The sequence below is a fragment of the Propithecus coquereli genome, unplaced genomic scaffold (assembly GCF_000956105.1).
Source record: "Propithecus coquereli isolate 6110/MARCELLA unplaced genomic scaffold, Pcoq_1.0 Scaffold221, whole genome shotgun sequence".
In the NCBI taxonomy this organism is placed as follows: Eukaryota; Metazoa; Chordata; class Mammalia; order Primates; family Indriidae; genus Propithecus; species Propithecus coquereli.
Genome location: NW_012147301.1, coordinates 3,075,145 through 3,102,547, shown reverse-complemented (window position 1 = coordinate 3,102,547; position 27,403 = coordinate 3,075,145). Strand labels below are relative to the sequence as shown.

At 40.4% G+C, this 27,403-nt stretch overlaps 1 protein-coding gene across 1 annotated transcript in view; it reads left to right on the top strand.

Annotated features, from left to right (window-relative positions):
- Positions 1-5,708: 5,708 nt before the first annotated feature.
- ZNF609 (zinc finger protein 609) overlaps positions 5,709-27,403 on the top strand; it is a 226,483-nt gene continuing 204,788 nt past the window's right edge. Inside the window, exon 1 of the mRNA XM_012644828.1 lies at positions 5,709-6,578. Within this exon, the coding sequence (XP_012500282.1) occupies positions 5,832-6,578 (747 nt within the window). The 5' untranslated portion in view covers positions 5,709-5,831. The remainder of the gene's footprint in view (positions 6,579-27,403) is intronic.

Sequence of the window (27,403 nt, the reverse complement as noted above, 5' to 3'; positions counted from 1 at the left end):
TGATGGATTCTCCCTCCATCTTAAAATGAGAAAACTAATATTTAATGAAGCAACTTGGTTAGTAACTTGGCTAGTCAATGGAAATTGGAATCCATAAATCACATCTCCTGATTATAAGTTCAGTGTTCTTTTTGCTACACAATGCTACCTGCTTAGAATTGAGTATGGCATTTCTTTTCTTTGGCATGCAGCTTTTGGAGGGGAATACCAGACAGATAGCCTGATATCCGTGTTTTAGGTATGTGACCCTGTGTGGTTCCAAGCAGATTATACACACTCCTGTACAACTGTCACTTGCTCAGGCCAAACCATATAAAAAGATTGATCCAAAACCCATCAGAAAAGAGGACAAATAAATTTACAGTAGAACAGCCTTGGACAATTTACTACCTAGACAGGATTGTGTGTGGGTAGTTACCAATTAAAGAAATCTCCTTTCTCTTTGAAGCCTTCTAGAATGGATACAGAGATCTCTCTGAGGGGAAAGAGAAATATAGTTTTTCATGTTATATTTGGACATAAGGAGGGTCCAGTTGCTGGTTTTTCCCTCTGAAACTTTTTTTCATTCTTAGCCTTCTTGAAGAGAGGCCCTGTTCTTTCCCGAGGTAGAATAGTGGTATGATCTGTGACATGTGCCCTAAAAAAGCAATTAATGACCTGAACTGTGTGATTTACAAAGGTACCAACCTCGGCTGGGAGTCAGAGATACGGGTTTAGGTTCCAGACAGGAAACTAGGATCTGAACTTCTGTTACGATGTGTTAACTTTCAAGCATGAATGCTTTGGGTTGGTACAAGCTAAGGAGAGTGATTGTCATGACCTATCTTTCCCTTAGCCATATCCATGCAGAGTAGTTTCTTGGTGATCAGGTATAGGAACCAAGCACAAAGTGAACTGCAGTCCTAAATAAGGAAGTAGAATACAATTAGGTAGAAGAAAAAAAAAAAAGAGGAAAATATTCATAAAATCTCTTGCAAATTGTTAAATGCCTTGTGGTCTCTGTAAGGTATTGGTTCTCCTGATTCTGCACTTTCTCTGCCATCGAAGTAAGAGGTCAGTGCTTTTCATTTCCAGCTAGCATGTTAGTTACCCTGCCTCCTGGGGTTAAACATCTCTGCAGTGACCTGTCGAAGAGTTGATTATTAGCTGTATAAAGCCAAGGAGCAGATGGGAAGTGGTTTGGCTGCTACAGACTGGTAAAGGATCCTTGGCAGTTTTACAATGTATCTTTGGAAATGTGCCACCAAAGTTACTATAGAGCCTGCCGAGTTTGGAAAGCTGGATTTCTGAAAAGTCACCTGCTTGAAAAGCAGTACTTATGAAAACTCTTAACTCTCAAAAATAGGAGTACACGGACTCTCTTAGAGAACATCAAGGTCACTGAAGATCAGTCCTCAGGATACGTTTTCTTTGCATCCTGATCATTCAGAAATTCTGGGTTGTTTTCAGAAAACTCGTAGAGAAAGCATTTTTTGATAGGTACACTAATAAAATTATAGATTGAAAAAGGCTCCAAGCAAGTCTAGACTAACCCTACAGCACATAGGGGAAAATTTCTGTATTTGCTTGACAGGTATTATGCTTTTCTGCTCAAATACTTTCAGTGATAAAGACATGATTTCATTAAACATTATGGTCCTTGTTAGAAATCTCAGGTTATTAAACTTTTTCCTAAGTTTAACATCTGTCTTACTGTAACTTCTACTTACTGATCCTATTTCTACCCGCAGCATCATAGAATAACTTACCTCTTCCATGTTGCAACCATCGTATATTTGAAGCTAACCAGTTTGTCTCCCTTCAGTGTTCTCCTTTCCAGACTAAAGAATCCCAGTTTTTGAGACTTTTCTTCATATAAAATGACTTCCCAGACTTTTACCATACTATGCTTTCATACATCCTTTCATTTAATGACTATCTCACTTAAGATGGGGCATCTGGAAATTAGCACAGACCATCAGATGTTCTTTTCATCTCCTGCTACCCTTTTAGAAAAAGTACAATTAAAAAAAATGTAATGGCAATAGTACTTGCTTACTAGAAGAAAACCCAAAAAACAAAAAACAATTTTCCATGACACATGGAATTGGAACAAGAGGAATTTGAGTAAGTGTCAGCATTATAACTTATGATTTGTCTTTCCTTATTGGTGTTAGGTAGAACTGGTTTTTTTGTTTGTTTTCTTTTGTTTTGTTTTCAGCGTATCCATTGCTCCATAAGGTGGAACCTTTTGAGCTACATTATTAAAGTACTGATTTTGCCTTGTATCTTTTTCAGGGATAATCTTTAATATCTGCATTGAATTTACTCTTAGATTACAAAATGCTGTTGGTATTTGTATTTACAAGAATTATTTAAATTTATGCTACATGGAACTGATTTTAGTGCTTTAGGTAATTTTTAACAAGATGGATATGTATATGTTCTTACATAACTGAAAATACATTGTTTTTACACATGACAAACAACTTGGCTCAGTGTAAGATTCCTGACCTATTCTTTTCAAAATTCTGCAGATTGTCATTCTCTTTTAACATTTAATATTACAGAACAGTCTGAAGTCGGCCCAATTTTTGTCCTTTGTAATTTAAAAATTTTTCTAGTATGTGTGTGAATTTGACTTACTAAATTGATTTTACTGAAAATGTAGTGAACCATTTCAATCTGTGTGGAGAATCTTTGTTTAGCTCAAGACATTTATTATGTCTTTGATAGGTTGCTTTTCCCCATTTGTTCTAGTATCTTCTTCAGTTTTCCTTCAGTGGTATTAAACACTTGCTCTCTCTCAGTTTCTGTCACCATTTCCTTTTCGTTGTGTTTTCCTTTGCAACATGGAAAAATACCTTAAGTTTTCTTATAATTCACTGATTTATTTTCCATAGTTTCAGTTCTGTGCTTTTCTGATTTCTGTGTGAATTTTACATTTCTCATTTCCTTGGATCTTACTTTTTTTTTTTTAATGTTATATCCTTTTGTCCTTTCAACTAAGTTATATCTTTTCATTTTAACCTGTTATCTTCTTAATGTTCTCCCTTACTGGCATAGTTTGTTTATCCTGCCTCATACAAGGGTCAGCCAGACAGTAGAGTGAGAACTGTCAGAAGCTCTCAGTACTAACATTTTTATATGTGTTATGCTTTCCTTACTGCTCCAGTGTCTCTCTTCCATTACTATCCTATTTTTAGAGGAAGCACTTTTGAATCTAAGGAAAGTTTTGTTTTCCAAGAATAAAACAACATGGGGTTGTTTTAATGGTTAAATTACATACTGAGAATAGTGGATAAGCCTTAGATTAATGTGGGTTATGCTCTAAGCCTAGCCACAATTGCAAAGATTGCAGAGGTAATAAATTATGATTTTGAAAAGAACTGTGCTCTAATAATCCTCTGTCATGGAGATTCAGTTGGCATTTCCTTTCCTATAATGCCCTCTGCCCCTCACAGTAGAAAAATTATTTTCAGTACCATGTTCCACTGTCTTGTTTACTGTTTTATTCACTGCTGTGTTCCCAGCACCTAATTTAGTGCCTGGCACATAGTAGGCAATAAATAAAAAAATTTCTAATGAATGAACAAAAGTCTGCTACACTACTATTTCATGGAGACCAAGTCTTCTTGTGTTGTGTTGAGAATTCCAAAGAGTTTACTAAAAATTTCTTTAGAATTCTAGATCATTTTCAGAGGTATTATTTCTCTGACTCCTGAGGGATTATGTTTCTTTTACCTTGTGGGTTACATTTTTTCATAGTTTCTATATCATGTTCTCCCCCTCCCCCTTTTGTTCATCCTTTATGAAGTAAGATCTACCTAAACTCGATGTTTGCTAATAAACAGTGGTTGATTACCGTTAACACTAAGCTCTCTACTTGGGTAAGGGATACATTTTCTTCTCAGATCTACAACTAAATGGCACATTAATGTGCATACCTCTTAAATTCAAGTTGCTAGCAGGCATTCCACTGGTACAGCTTTGCTCTCCTAGTATGACATCTTTTCTTGCCCTTGTACTCTGGTTCCTTGACACTGTTGAGGGAGTAGGTGAAAAGTACAATTTATCTTGTCTCTGTATCTGTACCATTTACCTGTTACAGATCCACTTTACAGGATACATTGTGATACCACTGGCTTGCTCTTTCTACTCAGTTATCTTATAAAAGTTATTTTTTTTTTAATCGATACAGAAAGATGGTGGACAGAGAAGTAAGCAGGAACAGAACTTTTTGGCTTTGTCATAAAGTGATACCTAGATGGTATATGTTGGCTGCCAGGTTTTCTAGATCTGTGGTCTCCAACCTCCAAGCCACGGCCCAGTGTGGGTCATGAGCTCCGCCCACCCACCCCCAACCCGTTTGTGGAAAAATTGTCTTCCATGAAGCCAGTCCCTGGTGCCAAAAACAAAAAGGTTGGGGACTACTGTTCTAGGTGGTATACGTCCCCCGTCTCATGAGTCAGGGGACAGTGGAGAGATATAAATTGCCCTTTTAATAACACCCCTCCCTTTATAGCCAGTCTCTCTTTCATGAAGTGTAAGGCTCTGGTATTTGTTGATACAGTGCCATCAATCTTATATGAGAAAACAAAGAGTTATCCAACTCCTGGTGTTAGATTTTTTAGTAGTGTCCAGTTTTTGATAGGATTAACATTTTTCTCTTTTTCTATGTCTTCATAAGTATTTTAGTGGGAAAGGCCACATTGAATCCTACCATTCAGACATAATTTGAAACCCAAAATTTGATAAGGTTGATTTAACTTCTCTGAACTTAAGCTGATTGGTTGAGTCCTCTCTGAGGAGTTGCATTTTTCTCACTTCTGCTTGCTTTTCTCTTTAATCATAATAGGACTTTTTCCCCCTATAGTAGAATGACAAGGAATCTATACTGTTTTTAGTAGGGACAGGCCTTGTTAGTAGAGGGCTTTTTTTTTTCGTTGAGACAGAGTCTCACTTTGTTGCCAGGGCTGGAGTGCCGTGGCGTTAGCCTAGCTCACAGCAACCTCAAACTCCTGGGCTCAAGCGATCCTCCTGCCTCAGCCTCCCGAGTAGCTGGGACTACAGGCATGCGCCACCATGCCCGGCTAATTTTTTCTATATATTTTTAGTTGTCCAGCTAATTTCTTTCTATTTTTTAGTAGAAACGGGGTCTCGCTCTTTCTCAGGCTGGTCTCGAACTCCTGAGTTGAAACGATCCACCCGCCTCAGCCTCCCAGAATGCTAGGATTACAGGCGTGAGCCACTGCGCCCGGCCTAGTAGAGGGCTTTTGAAGCTTTTGCCTAGATTATGTTCTGAATCTCTGATAATTTACAAAACAGGAAGCAGAAAGGGGGTTTGAACAAAGTTGTGCTAGAGCTTGAATCTGTGATATGCCAAGGCCTGTACTGATTGAAGGAGGGTTACCAGCTGGCAGTGGTAATACAAATAAGTTTTTCAGGAATGGGAAACTAACTCTGGAGAACTCCTAGTTAAGACTTACCACAGAATCTCTGGGCAATTGGAAATACTGTGCTCTCCCCTGGGGAGATGGAGTGGGAATTAACTTTTCCCTAGGTTCAATGTGACTTGGTTAGAAATACAATTGAAACTGTTTGTCTTGTCCATTGTGATGTGATAGCCCCATAGGAAGGGTCTGTTTTGTGTGGGAGTTTATTTCAGGCTGTCTCCTTGCCTGTATTGTTTCCTTTAACAGCTTTTTAAATTTTCTTTTTCCAGCAATGATGTTGTCCACTGGGCATGTACTGACCAATGTGGCAGGTCTGAGAACATAGCTGAAGCTGAAAATAGGAAAGCTGGGGGCAAGCAAGAGCCTTGAATCTTGAGGTGGGACGTTGACTCTAAGATGTCCTTGAGCAGTGGAGCCTCCGGAGGGAAAGGAGTGGATGCAAACCCGGTTGAGACATACGACAGTGGGGATGAATGGGACATTGGAGTAGGGAATCTCATCATTGACCTGGACGCCGATCTGGAAAAGGACCAGCAGAAACTGGAAATGTCAGGCTCAAAGGAGGTGGGGATACCGGCTCCCAATGCTGTGGCCACACTACCAGACAACATCAAGTTTGTGACCCCAGTGCCGGGTCCTCAAGGGAAGGAAGGAAAATCAAAATCCAAAAGGAATAAGAGTGGCAAAGACACTAGCAAACCCACTCCAGGGACTTCCCTGTTCACTCCAAGTGAGGGGGCAGCTAGCAAGAAAGAGGTGCAGGGGCGCTCAGGAGATGGTGCCAATGCAGGAGGCCTGGTTGCTGCTATTGTTCCCAAGGGCTCAGAGAAGGCGGCTAAGGCATCCCGCAGTGTAGCCGGCTCCAAAAAGGAAAAGGAGAACAGCTCGTCTAAGAGCAAGAAGGAGAGAAGCGAAGGAGTGGGGACTTGTTCAGAAAAGGATCCTGGGGTCCTCCAGCCAGTTCCCTTGGGAGGACGGGGTGGTCAGTATGATGGAAGTGCAGGGGTGGATACAGGAGCTGTGGAGCCACTTGGGAGTATAGCTATTGAGCCTGGGGCAGCGCTCAATCCTTTGGGAGCTAAACCGGAGCCAGAGGAAGGGGAGAATGAGTGTCGCCCGCTAAAGAAAGTCAAGTCTGAAAAGGTAAGAGGTGGCCAGATCTGGCTGCCCACTGCCAGTCAGAACTGCCCTGGATCAACTGCCAAATGCTATGTGCACTCTGTGGGAGGCTCATTAGTTTGTGGGCAATGACCAATTACAAGATCAGAGCATCTGGTAATGATAATGTGGTTTTGTTCCAAATTAGAGGATTCCCTACAGACTCATTTCCAGCAGGCATGGACATTTTGGAACAGGATATATGTTGTCGGGGGCAGCTACTTGGTAGAAAGAATTTTCTGTAGCCTGAGTTGAGACCTTCCCACCACAGACACTTGTTGCTAGAGGCTGGCATCAAACCTTTATTTGGTTCCCCAGCTTGACTGGCATTTCATCATCAGAGTCATAATAGATGATAAACTTAATAAGCTTTTCATTACATGTATAGTATGGTTCTTGGTGGGATAAATGGTACTGCTGGGTCTCTAAAAGAAAAAAGGGTTAATTAAGTTTCACGACATATCTACCAAGTGTTCTGTTGGTGGCTACCAAAGAGCAAAGGGGCAAAATTTTGGGGCAGGAGGTTTTGACTGTTCTATGAGATACTTAATCAGACCTTGTGAGTTAGTGTTGTGGCTATGAAAGTTTGGCTTAGAAAGAAATTCTTTGGCCACTAAAGGTGTAGCTCTTTGCCAGGTGTCTCCTGCAACTATTGTAATTATTATGATTATCAAAGTCTCCTGGCGATTTAATAGCTGCCAAACAGTGTAATGATACCTTGCCTTCTGCTTGACTTGGAAGGACAGGTGCCTGCAGCCCCAGGAGGAGTTAGAACTGAGTCCCTTCTCTGGGAAGATGATCTTAGTTTATATCTCAGGAAACGGAGCTTGCAGGGTTGGAGCAAAGTAGATGTGAGTCTAGGGTCAGCTCAGGCTGCTTTAAACTTCAGCAGCTTATAATTTCCTACAGAGTGGCTGGCCTGGTGATGAGCTGTTCATTGGCTCTTGATTTTCTGCTCTGTGCTTTGCTCACCCTGTGCTTTCAGCTGATCCCAGCAGATGCAGTAGAAATTGATTTCTCTGTAATTACATCAGCTGCAGCAGGGAATACCTATTTCCATATGTAAATGTTAATAAATAAAGACTGGATGTATGTGTTTGGATGGTGGTACCCCCTTAGTGCCTGGATTCCAGTGGTAGCTTGTAATTTCTTTGCTGTAGGTATTTTGGTCTTTGTCTTTGGCACATCTGTAGCTCCTAGCAACATCTGGGCATCTCTGGTAACAGGGCTGTGAGTTTCTTCCACTAATAACACAATGGCTCATTCCCTTTTACCGGTGGCAGCTGCCAGAGAGGCTGCCTGTGTTTAGGTGGCAGATGCTGTAGTCCACTTCAGCAGAGTCAAATTCCAGCTGGTTACTGGCATGGCTTATCCTGTACTGGCTGTGATCTACCATTTTTCTCTGGGGTACAGATGGCTAATACTGTTTTAAAGAGACCTAGGAATACCAGGAGTTCTACTGTTCCCTATGTCTGGCTTTGAGAAACTCTTGCCATATATCCATGTTGATAATCATTGTTTTTCCTGTGCTAAAAAACATTTCTCAAGGTGGCCTTTATTTTCCTGTCTTTTTTTTTTAAGGGTTCTTGATTTATGTCCAGTCTTCTGCACCCAGTAGTAGTCTGTGGGTGAGAGGATTAATGTTGCTTAGCTTCATATTGGATTTAAGTCTAAGTGTCCATGATTGTCTTCAATGGAGAAGCAAATGGAACCCATTTTTTCTCATATGGGTGTAGTAACTGATTGGGTGGCTGCCCTTCAGATTGTAATTGGGCTAAAACATGCAATATATTCAGCTAAGCATAAACCCTGGGGCTGGGCATGGTGGCTCACACCTATAATTCCAGCACTTTGGGAGGGTGAGATGGGAGGATCGCTTGAGGCCAGGAGTTTGTGACCAGCCTGGGCAACATAGTGAGACTTTGTCTCTATAAAAAATTTAAAAATTAAGCCGGGTGCGGTGGTTCACGCCTGTAATCCTAGCTCTCTGGGAGGCTGAGGCGGGCAGATCGTTTGAGCTCAGGAGTTCGAAACCAGCCTGAGCAAGAGCGAGACCCCGTCTCTACTAAAAATAGAAAGAAATTAGCTGGACAACTAAAAATATATAGAAAAAATTAGCCGGGCATGGTGGCGCATGCCTGTAGTCCCAGCTACTCGGGAGGCTGAGGCAGGAGGATCGCTTGAGCCCAGGAGTTTGAGGTTGCTGTGAGCTAGGCTGACGCCACAGCACTCTAGCCCGGGCAACAGAGTGAGACTCTGTCTCAAAAAAAAAAAAAAAAAATTTAAAAATTAGCCAGCCACGGTGGCATGCACCTGTAATCCCAGCCACTCAGGAGGCTGAGGCAGGAGGATTGCTTGAGTCCAGGAGTTTGAGGCTATAGTGAGCTATAATGACACCACTGCGCTATGGCCTGGACAACAGAGCAAGACCCAATGTCTTTAAAAAAAACAAAAAGAATACACCTGGTGCCACGGAATTTTGCCCGTTAATAATGTTGCTTTGCTATAAGCCTTGCCTTCCAAGGAGACTGAGAATGGGGCAGTGGAATGAGATAGAAGAGAGAGACTGTGCTTCAGTTTTTGGAAGGTAGATAACATTGCTGGCAAATACTTTCAGAAGCAGAAAATTTGTTGTGGAGTTTAATGTTACCAATAAGCAAAAGCCTGCTTTCTCAATTCCTTCCCCGGTTCCCTCAACCCTTTTGGGCAATCTGGTTCTGGGGGTGCTTCCATATTGTCTTTGGCCATTGAAATAAATAATTATATAAATAAATGTTTGGAAGTTGCTAGGAGATGAAAACACTGTGCAGGGAGAGAACATTTCTGTAATGGGAGGAGGGGAAGAGACACGTTAAAGAAAAGAAAGTTAGGAACCTTGCAGTGGAGCAGCTTTTGAGAAACAAGAACTCCAGAGTTTTGGGCATAATGGGTGCTCAATTTCTGTTTGATGATTAGTACTATAGTTCATAAGCAGTCTTTGAAAATCTCTTTAAGATGTTCTCTCTGAGAAATGGGCTTGCCTATGGCCTAACTGGTTTGGAATGTTCCTTCTATGTAGGGACAATCAACAGAACCAAAACAGCTAAAGGGATGTTTTGATATAATCTAGGAATTGTACATTCTAAACTGGGAACTGTTATGAAGAGGGAAAATTCATAAAATTTGGAAAATGTCTTGACTGGAGTCTCCCCTTCCTTGGAAATAGGAGAGAAGATAATGGAGTCTGTGGTGCAGGGGTAGAATGTTGACTGCTAGCTGATAAGGAATATTTGAATATTCAAATTATCTACCTCAGGGTCTTCTCTCTTATCAAGGTAGATATCTCACTATGGCCTAGGGAATTTCCTGTCAGCCAAGGATGTGAATTTCCCTTCACGGGATCCTGGTCTACCATACCTCTGTCTGGCAGTGCTCCCTGTGCTGTTTCCCAGAGTTCTAGGAGAGTCCAGAGATGGCTCTTAGCAACTGCTGCTGACCTGAATTGTTGTTGAATGCTCCTGCCTCATACTTCCTGCCAGCTGAAGAGATGGGGGAGGGAATGTTGAGGAATAAACAAGACAGAGCCTTCTGGCTCCTGCCTGTTCCCTTGCCTTTGGTTTGATTGATGGGTTGTTAAGTTAGGGATGGAAAGGGAGGTAGGGAGGAGGGAGTGCGCCCGTCTGAGTGTCCTGAGCTTAGTGCTTGTGTCGCCACTCTGACAGGCAAGAAAAAAGGAATTTACAAACCACAGATGGCAGTGATCTATCTGTGCTGACTCTGTCAGGGCTTATGACCAGAAGTTTAAGGTGAGACTCTTTTTTTTCCAAATTACATAAAGTAACCAGTAGGCTCTAGTGGTTAAAGGATTTACAAATTTGCAACCAGAAGCTTCCCCTCGCCTCTCTTTAGCTGCCGCTTTTGCTCTTGCAAGGGAGGAACACTGCACTCTGCTTTCCCCGTGCTTTTGTGTCAGCTTCTGCTGCTTTCAGAATGCTGCATATATTTACCACTTCCCCCATTAGTTTAGGATACACAGAATATGTTCAAGTGTGCTCTTTGCTCTTTTGCCTTCTGAGCATGCTTGCTATCATATCCTGTGTTCTAAGAGCATCTTCCTTTGCCCTTGGATTTGTGTTCCTGCCCTAGTTTGTGCCTTCCAGCTCAGTTCTCTTGTGTTGCAATCCTTCATTGCCCAACCAAGGTCAGGTCGCTTTTATTCCTTCTAATTCAAATCTTTCTCAAACACCTTCCTCCTTCACTAGCTGTTCTTTCTTGGCAATTGATGGCATAGCAGTTAACCTTGCTTCCTGAAGCCAAATGCCCTGAAGCATTTTCCTTCATGGAAAAAAGAAAAAAGGGGATATTTATATGGAACAGAGTTGCATTCTCTAACTACAAGCTTAATTTATTTTTTCATTCAGCTGCTCTGTTTTCCTTTGGGTGTTATAATTCATGGAGGACCCAGAGAAAGATTATCTTGTCCAATTTCCTCATTTTATAGAAGAAACTAAGACCAGGGAAGTCATGTGACTTGTCCAGGATCTCACAGTTAGTGGCAAAGCCAGGCTTCTAGACACCAAATTCTTATGGCATATTGTTACTTTGGGCTTTGAAACAAATCTTAACTGTTATGAGGGATTCTCCATTTTCCCAGCGTAAGACTGCCTTAGAAACAGTGGATATAAACGCCCAGATACTCCAAGACTGCTTTCAATTGTTTTTCATAGTGACTTTAACATTGTAGATACTCAGTAAACAAATGGTCTTTGAGTTTTAGGGTTCTTAGGTAAGGTGATGATGTTTGTAGAGAATAACCATTTACGGTTGGTGCCGAACCTATCCTGTTACATATAAAGAGGGAAAGTTACTTTCAAACTGCTACTTTGAGCTTGACTCCTTAAGGTCTATGTGTATATGTGCGTGTTCTGGAATATTGCATTCAGTCAAATTTTTATTGTAATCATTGAGGCATCGTTAGTTCGTTCTTTATTTGGCAATGGCAAGTAAGAAAAACTCCTGTTTCAGTGCTTCTTACTTGGACACATCACTAGTAGCAGACCTTCAAATTTGTGGATATTAAGTGTTTTGTAAAGAGAAGATAACTGTTGGATGCTGTTACCACTTTTCATTCATTCAGTACATTAACTGAGTGCATTTTAGATTTTAGATACTCTACTTGGTACTGGGTATACACTGGCAAATAAAACAGAGATGGTCCCTACTTTTTGAGGAGCTTACAGTTTACCATCTAGGGCAGAGTTCCTGAAAATGTGTCCCATAAAACCATGTGCATCACATCACTAGAGTGTCAAAAATCAGGTTCTTGGCACGTAACCCAGATCTGCTAAATAAGTTTTGGGGGCAAGGTCCCAAAAATCTGCACTTTAGAAGTCTCTCCAGATAATTGCTATATACATTAAAGTTTGTGAATCTTTGTAAATTTTCTTTATAAGGTAGGCATCGGGAGCCAGTTCACATTTAAAGCACCAGCCATAAGGCTGGGCACCGTGACTCTTGCCTGTAATCCCAGCACTTTGGGAGGCTAAGGTGGGACAACAGAGTGAGACCCTGCCTCTACAAAAAAATAAAAAATTAGCCAGGCCTGGTGGCACATGCTTGTACTCCTAGCTACTTGGGAGGCTAAGGTGGGAGGATCGTTCGAGCCCAGGAATTAGAGGTTGTAGTGAGCTATGATCACGCCACAGCACCTGTCTCTGCAGAAAAAGAAAATAAAAATAAAACACCAGCCTTCTAAACTTAAATTTCTCATCAACTGTTATGTATAATTTAGTGGTTAAGAGCGTAAGCACTGGAGCCTGACTACCTGGGTTTGTATGCGAGCTCTACCACTTACTAACCAAGGTACTTAATCGCTCTTCCTTAATTTTCTCATCTGCAAAATGAGGAAAACAACAGTACCTTCATAAGGTTGTTATGAAATTAAATTAGTTCATATTAAACAGAACAGTGCCTGGCATGTAGGAAGCATTTAATAAATATTAGAAAAACAAAAACATGATTTGAGTTGAAATAGGTATGTCTGCCCTAGGCAATAATGGACTAAAATATAACAACATTCCACTATACGGGAAGCCCAATATGAATAGATAAAGATGTTGGTGTAGACTTTTAGCACTATGCTCAGAAGTTCCAAACCTAGGTTGGGAAATTTGCATACTGGTGATGTGTTCTAAAGCCCCTGATATTTATAGTTGGAGGGGGAAAAAAAGACCAAAAATTGGCTTCAGAGAATATTGAAGTGTCCTATTGAATTCAGATTTCATATGAATTGAGTTTCCTTTCTGGCCGTATTCCTGGTGTGGCATTAGGTATATGGATAGATGTTAACTGTGGGTTTGCCAGCACATGGACGCTGGAAGAGCACTAAGTGTTTTTGTTTCTACGCAAGAGTGCATGGAAAACCTAAGTCCTAGTCCTTAATCTTCCTCCCCCAGTGTGAACTTGTATTTTTGCCATTTGGGTATAACAGCTTATACCATCAGAACTCATCCAGAGAGGCAGCAGGGCTTGGGCTTTCAGGCTGGAGGTGGCAGTAACATACACAGCTGAGATCCTGCCACTGCTGGCTGTCTGAGCCCTCCTCTCTGTGGTTTTCGCTCTTCAAGCCATGCTTGAGTAACCCGCCTCCAGAGCTGCTGACAGGGCCGTGTTCAGAGGCCTTGGAAATTACACTGTTCATTTCCTTATCATCCCCTGACCTGCAGTGCAGAGCCTTCTGGTGCAGGAACAAGGCAGAAAAAATCCAGACGGCTCCCAGCCAGCATGTGTCAAGAGCTACAAAGAAGGAAATTGGACTTGCTCACTTAAAAACCATGGGGTTAGGCTTTGATTTTTGGTTCCTGCAGAGAGTTATTTGTGTGTGCGAGCATGTTCTATCTCTGTGTATAGAATGAGTCTGTGCGTGGCAAAGCTGTGGAGGGAGGAGCATCTGAAAGCAGCAGAGGGAAGATTGCCTTTCTCTTCACTTAATTTCCCAGTTGTGCCATTGGGATGGGCCTGGGAGCATTAGCATCAGGAAGGTGCCAGACCATATTAATATTTTAAAATATATTTCTCTTGGTACAGTTTAGTCATGGTTGAGAGCACCCACACAAGAAGCTTCCCTGGCTGGCTGAGGAGACATTCTTAACAAATCCTATTCCCTAAAGTCACTCATCCTAGATGACATTGACTTAATCAATATTTAAGCTGCTCAAGAAAGTGTAGACTTTGGGTCAGTCTTGGGTAAGAGAAATAGCTCTTTTGAGATGAAGGATAATGTGACAGAAGAGAGACAGGAGGAATTTAGAGCATTTTGATATTTTCTGTTCGTAGTGCAAAATTCTATTATGTTTTAAGAGCCTATCTTTGTCTTGGGGATTGGTACTGCAAAACAATCAACTTCTTTTTTCTTTGGCATCTCTCTTGCCCAAGGCTCAAAGGAAAGACTTTTTCAGGCTGAAGAAGTAGAACGTGAATGGTAAGAGGTTCTTGAGCAGAGTTTACAAACATTCTGTTCTTTATTTTCCCTTTTCTGCCTTACTGTTACTGGTGCCACTGGAGCTTTGTGAAGTGGAGGGGAAAAAAGAAATCTTTTAGCTTTCAGACCTGGAGGTGTTTTTAAACCCTAACTGTCTTTCTTGTTGAAAGTACTCTTTAGAGAAGTGTTTCCACTTGAGGTGATAGCCAAGGTGAGAGAGGATTACTTTTTTTCCCTTCATGTAAAGTGGTGGGCCCCATATCAGCAGTATCTGAGAACTTGTTAAAAATTTGAATCTCAGACCTCATCCCAGGCCCCAAAATCAGAAATTCTAGGCTTTAACATTAGCTGTCCCTTAACCAAGTGTGGTGGCACATGCCTGTAATCCCAGGGAGGCTAAGGCAGGAGGATCGCTTGAGCCCAGGAGTTTGAGGTTGCTGTGAGCTAGGCTGACGCCATGGCACTCTAGCCCAGGCAACAGAGTACGACTCTGTCTCCCAAAAAAAAAAAAAAAAAAAACAACTAGCTGTCCTGTTAATTGTGAAACACACTAAAGTTTGAGCTCCACTATTGTAGAGCACCCTTTCTTCTCAACAGTGAAAATGAAATTTACCAAAAACTTTAAGGGGTAAAAAATAACCCAGACAGTAGATATGATTGTTTTTCTTTGAATGATGTCCAGAAATATTTTTTTTCTTTGTGAATAAACTGACAGGAACCTAAAATTAGGAGGAATATCTAAGGGTTTAGGACTTTGAGAGCGAAGAGCAGAAAAGATAGTCAAAAAAGCATCACTTTTCTTATCTGTAATGTGGAAGTAAATAATAGTCTGACCTCATAGGGTTATTGTGAGGTTTAAATGAGGTAAAGGAGGTTAAGCACTTGGCACAGTGCCTAATATATAGTAAATACTCGATAAATGTTAGCTGTTGCTGATGTTATTGTTCTTAGCTGTAAGGTGCAAGGTCATTATGAAATTAAGGAGAAGGGTGTCCTTAGAGACTTTGAAGAGTTAAGCCCCTGAAGACCTTGAAAAATAATGAATTTATGATAGCTTATATTCCAACTCCTACTGATTTCTAGAAAGGCTTGAGAGAGAGAGATTGATTTAGAGCATTTAGAGCCATTGAGGTGTAAGTTTTATTGTTTGATTTGTTGGTTTAAAAGTGTTTGTTGGACTCCTTTTGGTAGAGGGCCGATCTCAGGTTGAAGAACCATGGCTCTTGCTAAACCATTTTCCGTTAAAGTCAGTTTCTTTGGTATATAACCAGCTCCTTCTGAATTATTTGCTTAAAGATTGAAATGAAGATAACATGATTGTTTTAGTTTAGAAAGTTTTTTATTTCTCTCTGCCAATCCTTGTATATTATAGTATAGACTTTAGCCTTTTGAAGAGATTATTAGCACAGGTAGCCTGAGCAGTCAGGTGAAGAATGAGAATTGAGATACAGTAGTCTCTCCCTTATCCCTGTTTTTGTTGTCTGAGATTTCAGTCATCCATGGTCAATCATGATATGAAAATATTAAATGGAAAATTCAAGAAATAAACAATTTATAAGTTTTAAACACTACATCATTCACCTCACTTCATCTCATCATGTAGGCATTTTACCATCTTACGTCATCACAAGAAGGAAGGTGAGTACAGTACAATAAGATATTTTGAGAGAGAGAGAGCCACATTAACGTAACTTTGTAGTATATTGTTACAGTTGTTCTACTTTATTATTTGTAATTATTAATTTCTTATAGCACCTCATTTATAAATTATATAAATTAGACTTTATCACAGGTATGTATGTACAGGAAGAAAACATTGTGTGTGTGTGTGTGTGTGTGTGTGTGTGTGTGTGTAGCCTTCAGTACTATTTGTGGTATCAGGCATCCACTGAGGGTCTTGGAATGTATGCCTTGAAGATAAGGGAAGACTACTATATTTCTTTTTTGTAAATTTGTCACTAGCTGCAGGAAAGAAAAATGCAGTTTTTGGAGTTTTGGAGGTGGTCAGTTTTCACCTTGAAATGTTTGATGTCCATCGAGAGAATATAATTTGACCGTGTGCCTGAGAAATACTGTAATTGCTGTTTAAATTTAAGATCACTGGGTTACAGCCCTAGCGACAAATACTGGATTACGTTTTGATGAGCCAGACCAGGACATTAAATCCTTTCTTGGGCTATTTTTGTTTAGTAATGGGTTCTTTTAATTGTCAAGATTTTCATAAACTGGTACCCAACTCACCCAGCTCAGAATTGATAATCCCTGATTTATATGTTTCTTTAGAAGTTAAGTACTTAGCTCTGCACTGAATCAAACCTTAGTGAAAGGTACAGAGAGTGTTGTAGAAAGGAGGTATACATTTTCATCATACTTACACCAACCAAAGTGGCATAAGGTTAGAGAAGTTAATGTTGAGGCTGCAGAGTTTCTTGGTGCTGAGACTTCTCCACTTAGGGTACATATCGGAATCACTTCTGGAGCTTTTACAAAGCACAAGTGATTTACTCGGGACCCCAAGTAAAAGCTTTGGGGCTGGGAACCCCAAGCACACATATTTTTATTTATTTGTTTGTTTGCATGGGAGACATAGATTCAAGTTGCCCTGAATATATGCTTCTTAATGTTCCTCTTGGTCAAAAATCAATACTGTGTGGAATGGACTTTGTCTTCACTATACTGCCTTTAGGAACCCCCATGACTCCCTTAGCCAGTGAACTCTTGAAGTTGTCCTTGCTTTTTGCCATTTCCAGATGGAGCTATGTATTGTACTTCAGATGTCATGTGATCCTAAAGTGTCTTATAGCATACTCAAGATTCTCCTGCAACATTTCTTTTCCATTGCTCAGTCTTCAGGATGTTTATGTTGGGGTCATTCATTTAGGAATGAGAAGTCAGGTTCAACTGTAATGGACCTTACTTCTTATTATCACCTTAATTAGGAGAATTAATTATTAAATTTCTGGCTGGGCTCGGTGGCTCACGCCTGTAATCCTAGCACTCTGGGAGGCCGAGACGGGTGGATCGTTTGAGCTCAGGAGTTCGAGACCAGCCTGAGCAAGAGCAAGACCCCGTCTCTCCTAAAAACAGAAAAATTACTTGGACAACTAAAAATCTATAGAAAAAACTAGCCAGGTATGGTGGTGCATGCCTGTAGTCCCAGCTACTTGGGAGGCTGAGGCAGGAGGATCGCTTGAGCCCAGGAGTCTGAGGTTGCTGTGAGCTACGCTGATGCCATGGCACTCTAGCCCGGGCAACACAGTGAGACTCTCGTCTCAAAAAAAAAAAAAAAATTAAATTTCTGACAATTATAAGCCTTCAAGGTAGAACATCCATATCAGTGTAGATTAGAGGGGAGCAGAAGACAGATTTGGATAATGAAAATTTATTGCTAATCCACAGTTTCTTTTCTCATTGGTTTGTGTATGTATTTCTGTGCTTATATTGAACAATAGGTATTCCTAATTTTCTGGAAATTCGTGACATTCCAAAATAAAATAGTGTGACTCTGCAAAAAAGAACTTATTCCTGGGTCTGCTTCTGGATGCATTAAAATTAAACATTCTGTTTTAGGAAGAGAGAGCATCATATCTCACAGAAATACTAGAAGTCCCTTGTTTCTTAGTTCCTTTTTTTTTTTTTTAAATACAATTTCTTTGAAGTCAAAAAGAAAATTAAATGTTTTTGAATATAAAGTATTTCCCCCTGAGATTTTAAGTTTTATATCTAAGGAGGAGTACTGAGAATGCTAATTGTTATCAGAGATGAACACATACTCAAATATGCAGCAAACTCACACTTAAAAACATTGTGTGAGCCAGGAGGTCAAGACCAGCCTGGGCAACATAGCAAGACCCCATTTCAAAAAAAAAAACCTCACAATAAAACATTGTGGGCTGGGAACGGTGACTCACACCTATAATCCTAGCACTCTGGGATGCTGAGGCAGGAGGATCGCTTGAGCTCAGGAGTTTGAGGCTAGCCTGAGCAAGAGCAAGACCCTGTCTCTACTAAAAATAGAAAAAATTAGCTGGACGTGGTGGCACACGCCTGTAGTCTCAGCTACCCGGGATGCTGAGGCAGGAGGATCGCTTGAGGAGGTTGAGGTTGCAGTGAACTGTGATGACACCATTGCATTCTAGCTGGGGCAGCAGAGCGAGACTGTCTCAGACAAAACAAAACATTGTGGAATGTCATATTTTGGGCAAAATTATAATTATGTAAACTTAAATTCACATATAATAAAATTTAAAATATAGCTTTTAGCACTGGTATGTGTATTAGCTATGCTTAGAATATATATTAATCTGTACTTCAGGTGAATCTTTTTTTATGTTTTGGAGTATCTCGAATGTATAATATATACCACTGAGTAGGAGGGAAAAAAATTGGCTAATGTGGGGAAAAAGTCATTATACAAAGTGACTACACATTTATATACACCATATTAGACTAGATCTCTATTCCATCACTATGCTGACTCTTAAACATCTGGTAGAGTGGCAGAGTGTCTGTTTTAGATAAAATATGCCATAAGACAATTTTCATTTTGCTTATGCATATATGCTTGGATTAAGGGTATAAGGGTTTGGAATCAGACACGCTGGTTGCTTATTACAATTTCAGAAAGAGTCTGAGAAATTCTTTAATTTTTGTTTGCCTGTAGTATCTCTCCTGTCCTTTCCCATCTCTTACAAAGATCAGGTTTTAAAGTCAAGGTGTAAGGCACTCACTCAGTCAGAAATTACCTTCAGGATTACTTAGGATGATGCCATATTGGAGATTGACACACTGGCTCCTTAAATTCAACACAACCAGTTTTTTCTCCAGCATTGAGATAAACCATTACGTCTTCAGTTGAGGTCCCCATGTAAAAGCTAGCTTGTGTTTAAGGACTGCATTAATGAAAAATATGTATTTTTAAATAAAGAATTACCCTAAGCCTTGTGAAATACTTATACTGTGTGAGGCACCTGGGAGTGGAAACCAGATTAAGTAAACAAGCCAGTTCAAGGCTCTTATCTCTGGCTCCCTCCAGAACATACATCTAATGAATAGACTAGGTGTAAGCCCCAAACCATTCAAATTGGTTTTTTCTCTTTCTTTCTTTCCTTTTTTGCCAGCTATATATAGTTGATTTGATTATGTTGCATGTATATATCCAGTTATCTGTTTAGTGTACAAAGGTATTTTATGACAGTAGAGGAAATTTTGGTATTCTCTCTGTAGTGGAAACTTATAGGTCTATGGAAAGAATACAGCTTAATGGTTATCCTTTTGTAGTATTTACTTTTCAATTCCAACTTTCATGTTCCTCCCAATGCCCACAAATTCATTCTCTTTGTGGTCCCTTGGTCATAGAAGAAATAAGACAGTTTCTGTATGGTAACCTCAGGTCTTACCCTTGAGTTGAACAAGAACCATCCTGTAAGCAAACTGAAGAGCAGAGCTGTTCTCCTATTACCAGCATAAATATTCTTGAGCCTAGTTTCTCTTTCTTAGGCCCAGTACTTCTGGTTGCTCCTTTGAAGTACCTAATAGGGGTGGGGAACCTGCAGTGTTAAGGCCACATGTGGCCTTCTAGGTCCTTAAGCACAGCTTTTTGACTGAATCCCAATTTTACAGAACAAATCCTAGATTTGTTTTAAAAATAAAATAAAAATATAAAAGACGAACAAAAGTGTATTAGTAAAAGTAAAAGAATTTTATTAAAATAGAAGGCCACCCCTATGTCAGTTTCTCCGTGTCTTTTTTTCTTTTTTTTTTTAAGATGGAATCTTGCTATGTTGCCCAGGCTGGACTCGGAACTCCTGGGCTCAAGGTCCTCCCACCTCAGCTTCCCAAGTAACTGGGACTAGAGGCATGTGCCACCTTGCCCAGCTTAAACCATGCTTTTTAAAAATCCTATTGTTAATTATTTTTTGTTACTTCTGAAACTCAGTTTTACGTTTGTTGTTGGTCAGGTCTTAAGCAGATGAAATTATATTTAGTTATGCAGATTTAGGGAGGGCTTTTCTCTCTCCAAATGAAAGTAATTAACCAGGAAAAAGGAGTCATTTTTACATGTTCTGCTTGGGCATTCAGTATAGTCTGAGAACAGTATTATCTGTAAGAAGAAAACTACTGTACTACTTTTGACAATGAGGTTTCTCACCCAATAGTGCAAAATTGCCGTTAGCTACTGCTTAGAGATGACACTGCTGTGAATAGTATGCCTTATTTGAAGGCTCGGTGCCAGTGCTATGCTTTTAGCTGTGTACTAGTGGTAGCTCTTAGACAAAACATTGCAGTTGCCCCAGAAGACTGGAGAGACAGAGGTTTTCATGTTGACGAGCTAAGTAAAAAATGACTCTGGGTGTAGGCCAAGATAGCATCACTGAGGAAAAAGAAAAGTACATTTTGCCTCTCCCTGGGAAGCAGTTTGGCTAGGGCAAAGCTCCCAGAAATGGAAACTCTAAGCTTATTGATTTGGGAAGCTTTTGGTGTTTGCCTTTTGGCCTTTGTGAAATCGAGCTTCTTTTTAAAAGCAGGGGAAAGGTAGGATAGAGGAGACTTACAGGCTTAAAATAATATCACCTCCCAACCCTCTAATCACCCCCTTAGAACTAAGCAGGTGGATGACCTCATGTCACAGAGGAAAAAGATTGACTGTTGTTGAGAAGCCAATTTAGAATTTAGGTAGGGCTGTCTCTAGTTTGTGCTAGATTAGTGATCTGAAGTGGCACTGAAGTGGCATTCAGGGCAGAGAAAAAGTCTGGGAAGATAGTTGAAAAATAATACCCCAGTGACATTTTTGTATCTGGATAAAATTTTCAGATTTCTCATTTGTTTTTATTCCCTAGTCATAGTTTGCTCTCCTTCCTGGGTCGTGTGTGTGTGTGTGTGTGTGTGTGTGTGTGTGTGTGTGTGTGTGTGTGTGTGTGTTTGCCCGCATGATAGCAGTGACATGATCATAGCTCACTGCAACCTCAAACTCCTGAGCTCAAGTGATCTTTCCTGCCTCACCCTCCTGAGTTGCTGAAACTACAGGCATGCGCTACCATGCCCGGCTAATTTTTTAAATTTTTTTGTAGAGATTGGTCTTGCTGTTTTGCTCAGGCTGGATTTGAACTCCTGACCTGAAGTGATCCTCCCTCCTCAGCCTCCCAAACTGCTGAGATTACAGGCGTGAACCACCACCTCCAACCCCTCCTTTCCGTTTTATATTTAATAACCCAAAGCGGGAGAAAAGGGCCCGGCAAATCCCACTTGAATCCCTTCCATTCCCCTACCCGCACAAAATTTTAATACTGATGAAAGTTTGTTGAATTGCAGCTGAAAGCAGCCTGAGAGATATTTGGAAGATAGTAATAGTGAAAAAGTAACAGGGTTGGGCTTTGTGATGGTGGAGACTGAGTATTCAAGTATAAACTTGATGGTTTATTTTATTTTACTTTTTTGGAGACAGAGTCTTGCTCTGTTGCCCGGGCTAGAGTGCTGTGGCATCAGCCTAGCTCACAGCAACCTCCATTTCCTGCTCTCGAGTGATCCTCGTGCCTCAGCCTCCCAAGTAGCTGGGACCACAGGCATGTACCACCACACCTGGCTACTTTATTTTTTTCTGTTGTTAGTTGTCCAGCTAATTTCTTTCTATTTTTAGTAGAGATGGGGTCTCACTTGTTGCTGAGGCCAGTTTCAAACTCCTGATCTCAAGCAATCCCCCTGCCTCGGCCTCTCAGAGTGCTAGGATTACAGGCGTGAGCCACCGCACCTGGCCAGTTTATTTATTTATTTTTTTAACAACTAACAAATCTTAATTCTTTCCCTACCACCAACTTACTTGCTGTTGGCCAGAAAAATAAAAAAATGCCTGGTTTAACACCACTAGAGATGATTTTAGATAGAAATTTGAGATTAGGATAGTTTAGATGTTGGTAGCAAGAGATGATGTCCTTGGTCTAAATGATACCTCCTAAGAAACAAACAATGTGTTTTAAATGAAACTTAGATTTTAATGTGGAACCCAGTACTGGGCACTCAGTAAAAATAAATTATCTTTTTCAAAATAATCATGTTGATCTAACCTTCGGGATGGTTCCTTATAATTACATTTATGCCGTTTATGTGTTTCTATATCTTTCAGAACCATTTTCAAAGTTAATCTTTGGCTACTGAATAATAAATTCAATTCTTAGCTTATCAGCTATCAGGAAGATCCTGATCAAAAATTCATACCAGGTTCCAGCAGTGTACTCTATCATTTTTCTTCTCTCCTTAACCTCCTACTTCTAGAAACTTTTTACTTAATGATGTTTTTCTGGCTCTACTTGTTTCAACCTTATTTAATTGGGAGTTTCAAGTTTCTTGCTTTAATAATAGTATTAGCTCATTTTAAAATTACCTGTGATTCAACAAATCCCACTTAGGATACTTTGTAACAAAATTATTATTTTTCTAGACTTACAAATTGAAGACCTATCTTAACCAAGCTATTCAAATTTGTAGATACTCATTTAGTTCATCCAGCAAATACTTTTTAACAAACTACCATGTGCCACACTCTGTGCTGGCACTTAGGATAAAGAGTTGAAGTGGACATGGTGATATGCACCTGGAGTCCCAGCTACTTGAGAGGCTGAGGTGGAATCATCTCATGAGCCTAGGATTTCGAATCCAGCATGGATAACATGCAAGATCCTGCATCAAAAAAAAAAAAGAGTTGAATAAGATAGTCATGGTCCCTGCTCTGTGGAATTTATGTTCTAATAGGGGAGACAGATAAATGGGTTATTATAATAAAGTTGGATGAGTTACAATAACATAGAGTACTGTGGGTGTACATAGCAGGGGTGGCAAGAATATATGGCAGGACCAGGGAAGATCTTGCCTCAAAAGAAGTTGGAAAGATCTCTAACTAGACTCTGTGATGGTTAGACAGAGACCCAAAAGGATAAGCAGGAGATAGACAGATGAAGGGAGAGAGGGCAGAAGGCTTGTACCCGGCAGAGAGAATAGCATAATCAAAGGCTTGGTGGTAAGATTAATCTTAGAGCATGAGAAGAACTGGAATAAGTTTGCTTTGACTGCAGAACAAGTAATAGAATAGTAAGATAAGGCTGGCGTGCTAGGGGATCAGATAGTAGAGGGCCTGAAAAGCCTTGTTAAAGGGTTTCAATTTCATCCTAACATCTGCAGAAAACTATTGTGAGACTTTTTAGTGGATTAAAATGATTGATTTTGAGTTTTTAAAGAATGACTATTGATGCCATCTGCAGAGTAGATTGGAGAGCAAGATTGGAGGCAATTAGGAAGCTGTTAGCCTGGATCCATTGAGACTGATGGACAGCTGGACTAGAATAGGATAGGAGCAAAGTGGGTGGATTTGAGAGAATTGGAGTTCAAATGATGGCACCATATTGGATTAGTGATTAAAGGAGAAAGGGAAATCAAGAGTATGCCCAGGTTTGGGACAAGTTTGCTGGGAGGGATTAATGAGTTTAATTTTGGACATGTTTGAGATGTCTGCACTGCCTGTACTCGGGATACAGTGGTAAGCAAAATAGATTTGATCCTGTCCTTTCTGGGGCATATAGTCTACTAGAGGAGACAGAATGGAATCAGATAATCACATGTACATATATATTAATAATTATATACTACTAAAATTGTGAGAAGCAAAAGTTACAGGGTGCCGAGAACTTGTAATTGGTAACTGACCCATTTGGAGGAGGGGGCGTTGTCAGGGAAAATATCCACAAAGAAGTCTGAGTAAATATCTAAAGAATGAATAGTAGTTAATTTGGAGGAGAGATTTGAATGAATGAATGAACAACCAAATAGAAACATCCCTTGAGGTCTAGATGTTGTGAGAGAGAACTCAAAATCTAAAGATTTAAGGTGAACACATAAATGGTAATTGATGCCATAGAAGTAGGTGAGCTTAACCAGGAAGAATGTGTCCGTGTTGAATGAAGGGGGCTCAGGATAGATCACTGAGGAACACCAAGAAGGTAGCTAACTTATATGGCATGTTTAGGATGTGCTTTTGTGTGTAATGGAGAGCATACAAAACCCACAACTGGAAACATAAGCTTACACAAACATTATAAAATCCACTGAAAGAGGTTATAGAAATTGCTTAGTTCTGTAGTTAGGTTTGGTTTTACTGGATTGAGGCACATTTTAAGGAAAGGTTCCTTTACTGTGCAATTTGTGAACAGTGAAAGAACGATCTTTGTTTTTTACTTCAATCACTTCCCATAGTTTTCCTGCTTTTCCCTGCCTAGCCTCATCACTCTCAACTTCTTATAGTATTAAAATGAAAGCATAGATATTATAATCAGACCTGTGTTTGAATCCCAGCACTGCCACTTAATAGATGTAGGATGTTTTGCAAATTACCTCTTTCTCTGTGTCTCGTTTTCTTTAGATTTTGTATGGATTAAAAGATCTAAAAGTACACTATAAGTGCACAGTATATGGTGGTCTAGTAGTTGTAGGCCAGTAACAAATATTTGTTCTGTTTTCCTTTCTCCTTGCAGCCTCTCCTTGTTTTTCTAGGCTGGTGAGTTGTTTCATCTATGATCATTTGTGCTCTGTACCATCTCTCATGTAACGGCAGCTTTTCTGTCAGAGCAAAATAAATAGTCTTGCATTTTAGTGGTAAAAGGCCTTTCTGGAGAGGAAGTACGGGAGGGTTTCTGTATTATTGTAATCCAGGGTTTTTCAGCAGTGACTCTATTGACATTTGGAGCTGGGTAATTCTTTGTTTTGGTGGTGGTCCTATTTATTGTTAGGATATTTTGCAGCATCCATGCCTTTACCCACTAGATTCCAGTAGCTTTTCCCCCAGGTTGAGACAACCAAAAATATCTTTGGACATTGCCAAATGTCCCCTGAAGGACAAAATCTCGGTTTGAGAACCATTTGCTAAAATAATCTGTTTCTTGATGTGGATGCTACTTACATGGCTGTGTTCAGTTTGTGAAAATGAAGAATTGTGCATATATGATATATGCTATTTTCTGTTGTGAATGTTATGTTTCCATAGAAAGTAGAAAATCAAAGGCAGTTAGAGAACCAGGGTCTGTAACCGATAGATAACTATGTCTAAGTATGCCTGGGTTTCATTCTTCCTAAACTCTAAAAGGCAAAGTGGAATTAAGGGGGAGAAAAGCCTTCATGGTAGGATGGAAAGGCAGCAAAATTGTCTGAAACTCTGACTTCCAAATGTCTCTTTTCAACTCCTAGCCAGTAGAGTATGGAATTCAACCTAGGAAAATTTCTATTCCAAGATTTCAGAAATAAGCTCTGAGTGCAGAATGGAGTTGAATTGTCAGCAAAACAGATACCTTCCTCCCTGCCTTCTCTGCTATACTGTGACAGCAAAGTAGAGGATCACCTGATTTTGGTCATTTCAGCTCTTATTGACTCTCTTCCTGATGGCCACTGAAATTACTTCTGAAAGTGTTTGCTTTTACCCTTAATGTACAATCTTCTAGTTTTTCTTTACTTTGTGCAGGTGGGTAGAAAGTCCTTCCATATTAGATGATGTTGACTGCTCCCTGAAAATGTAGTCCCCAGAGAAGTCCTTGGATGGGGCCCAGGCTGGAAGCAATAGGTTAAGTAACCCACCTCATTGTCTTGAGAGAAGTCCAAGAAAAGATTCCGTTTTGAAGTTTGAAAGATCCTGTAAAGAGAGGACAGGCCTTGGGCCAAGCAGCCTTCAAGGTAGTAACCAGCTCATAAACAAGAGCTGGCATGTGCCAACAAAGTCTCTCATCCTGGCTCCAGAGTTGGGCGAGGAGAGAAGTTTGTGGAAGCCTCTGTAAGTGGAAGGATTGTTCTTGGGTTTGGCTGCTGCGTGGCTGGAAAATGGAGTAGGGAGGGAGCTTGGACCTGGTCTCTGGGGTCTAGGCATTGCCCTGAGACGAAGATTTTTATTTCTCCTTTTCTTGTTTTATTTTTTCCTCCCTGTCCTCCCCCTTAATAGTAACATTTCAAGGTACGGGAGATGATTGGATACTCAGTGTTTTATAACTCTTCTAGGACAGCCTATTAATATTCTGGTCTGCCAAGAAGACAGCCAGAAGAAATTTAACTAGGTAGAATCAAAGCTCATAACCTTTATGAAAATACCCTAAGCAAGGAACCCTCAGTTTATTTAGAAGTGTTTAAGTTTTACTAAAATCCCAACATCACCAGTGTGGTGTCTTTTTGTTTTGTTTTGTTTTGTTTTCTGAGACAGAGTCTTGCTCTGTCACCCAGGCTAGAGTGCAGTGGGCATCATCATAGCTCACTGCAACCTCAAACTCCTGGGCTCAAGTGATTCTCTTGCCTCAGCCTTCTGAGTAAGTGGGACTACAGGTACACACCACTGCACTGGCTAATTTTTCTATTTTATTTTTAGTAGAGATGGGGTCTCGCTCTTGCTCAGGCTAGTCTTGAACTCCTGACCTCAAGCAATCCTCCCCCCTCAGCCTCTCAGAGTGCTAGGATTACAGGCGTGAGCCACTATGCCAGGCTGCCAGTGTGGTTTTTAAAAGAGGTCAGACAGCTGTGGTTTTAAACACATTAACTGCCATGTGAGTTGTGTTTTTCTCACGCTAATTTTGAGCCCAGAGTTTATTTAGGAAGCGTATGGAACTCACATGTCTCTTCACCTTGGGAGCCCTGAGAATTTTTTCAAGTTGCATCTAACTCATGCACAGAAAACAATAAAAAATAACAAATTTTTCATCAAATTAGAAAAGATTGTTTTGTTTTCGAAGTTTTTATTCTATTTTTGTAGTATAACACTGTGGCCCCAAGGGAAAAGAATTTTTCTTGTAGTGTGGCATTCAATGTATTGAAAGAGATCAGAGAGCCGTGGTGGCTAAGGAGATCAGTAAGACCTGGAGTTGGCAGCAGGGTGAGCCATCTGAGGAAAAAGGGAAGGAGAGCATTGGTGTGAGAAAGACGTACAACTGTGCTTCTGCACCCCTGTCCCCTCATTATTCTTTACTGGCCCTGGCTGCTGCCAAAGTTTACTCAATAGAGTTGTGGGCTGGATGATTGTTTCTTAATCCTTGCATAGGAGTACCAAGCTCCAGCTGTGTTATCTAGGCTCTGGGCCCCTGGCACTTGGCTAACTAATGCCGAGGCATCTGGTGAATCTAGACAAAAGCCTATTTTGTCAGAGAGAAGATTGGGGCAAAGTACAAGCATTGTTATCTCTAATGCCCTCAGGGCAGACTGTCTACTTGGTGTGTGGGTATGCCCTGACCTTGTAAGTTTACTGTCCACTTGGTTTTATGTTTCTTTGAGATTATTTTCTACTAATGAGGTTTCAGCATTTAGACATCGAAACCTACTAATTAATGCTTTAAAAAAAAAG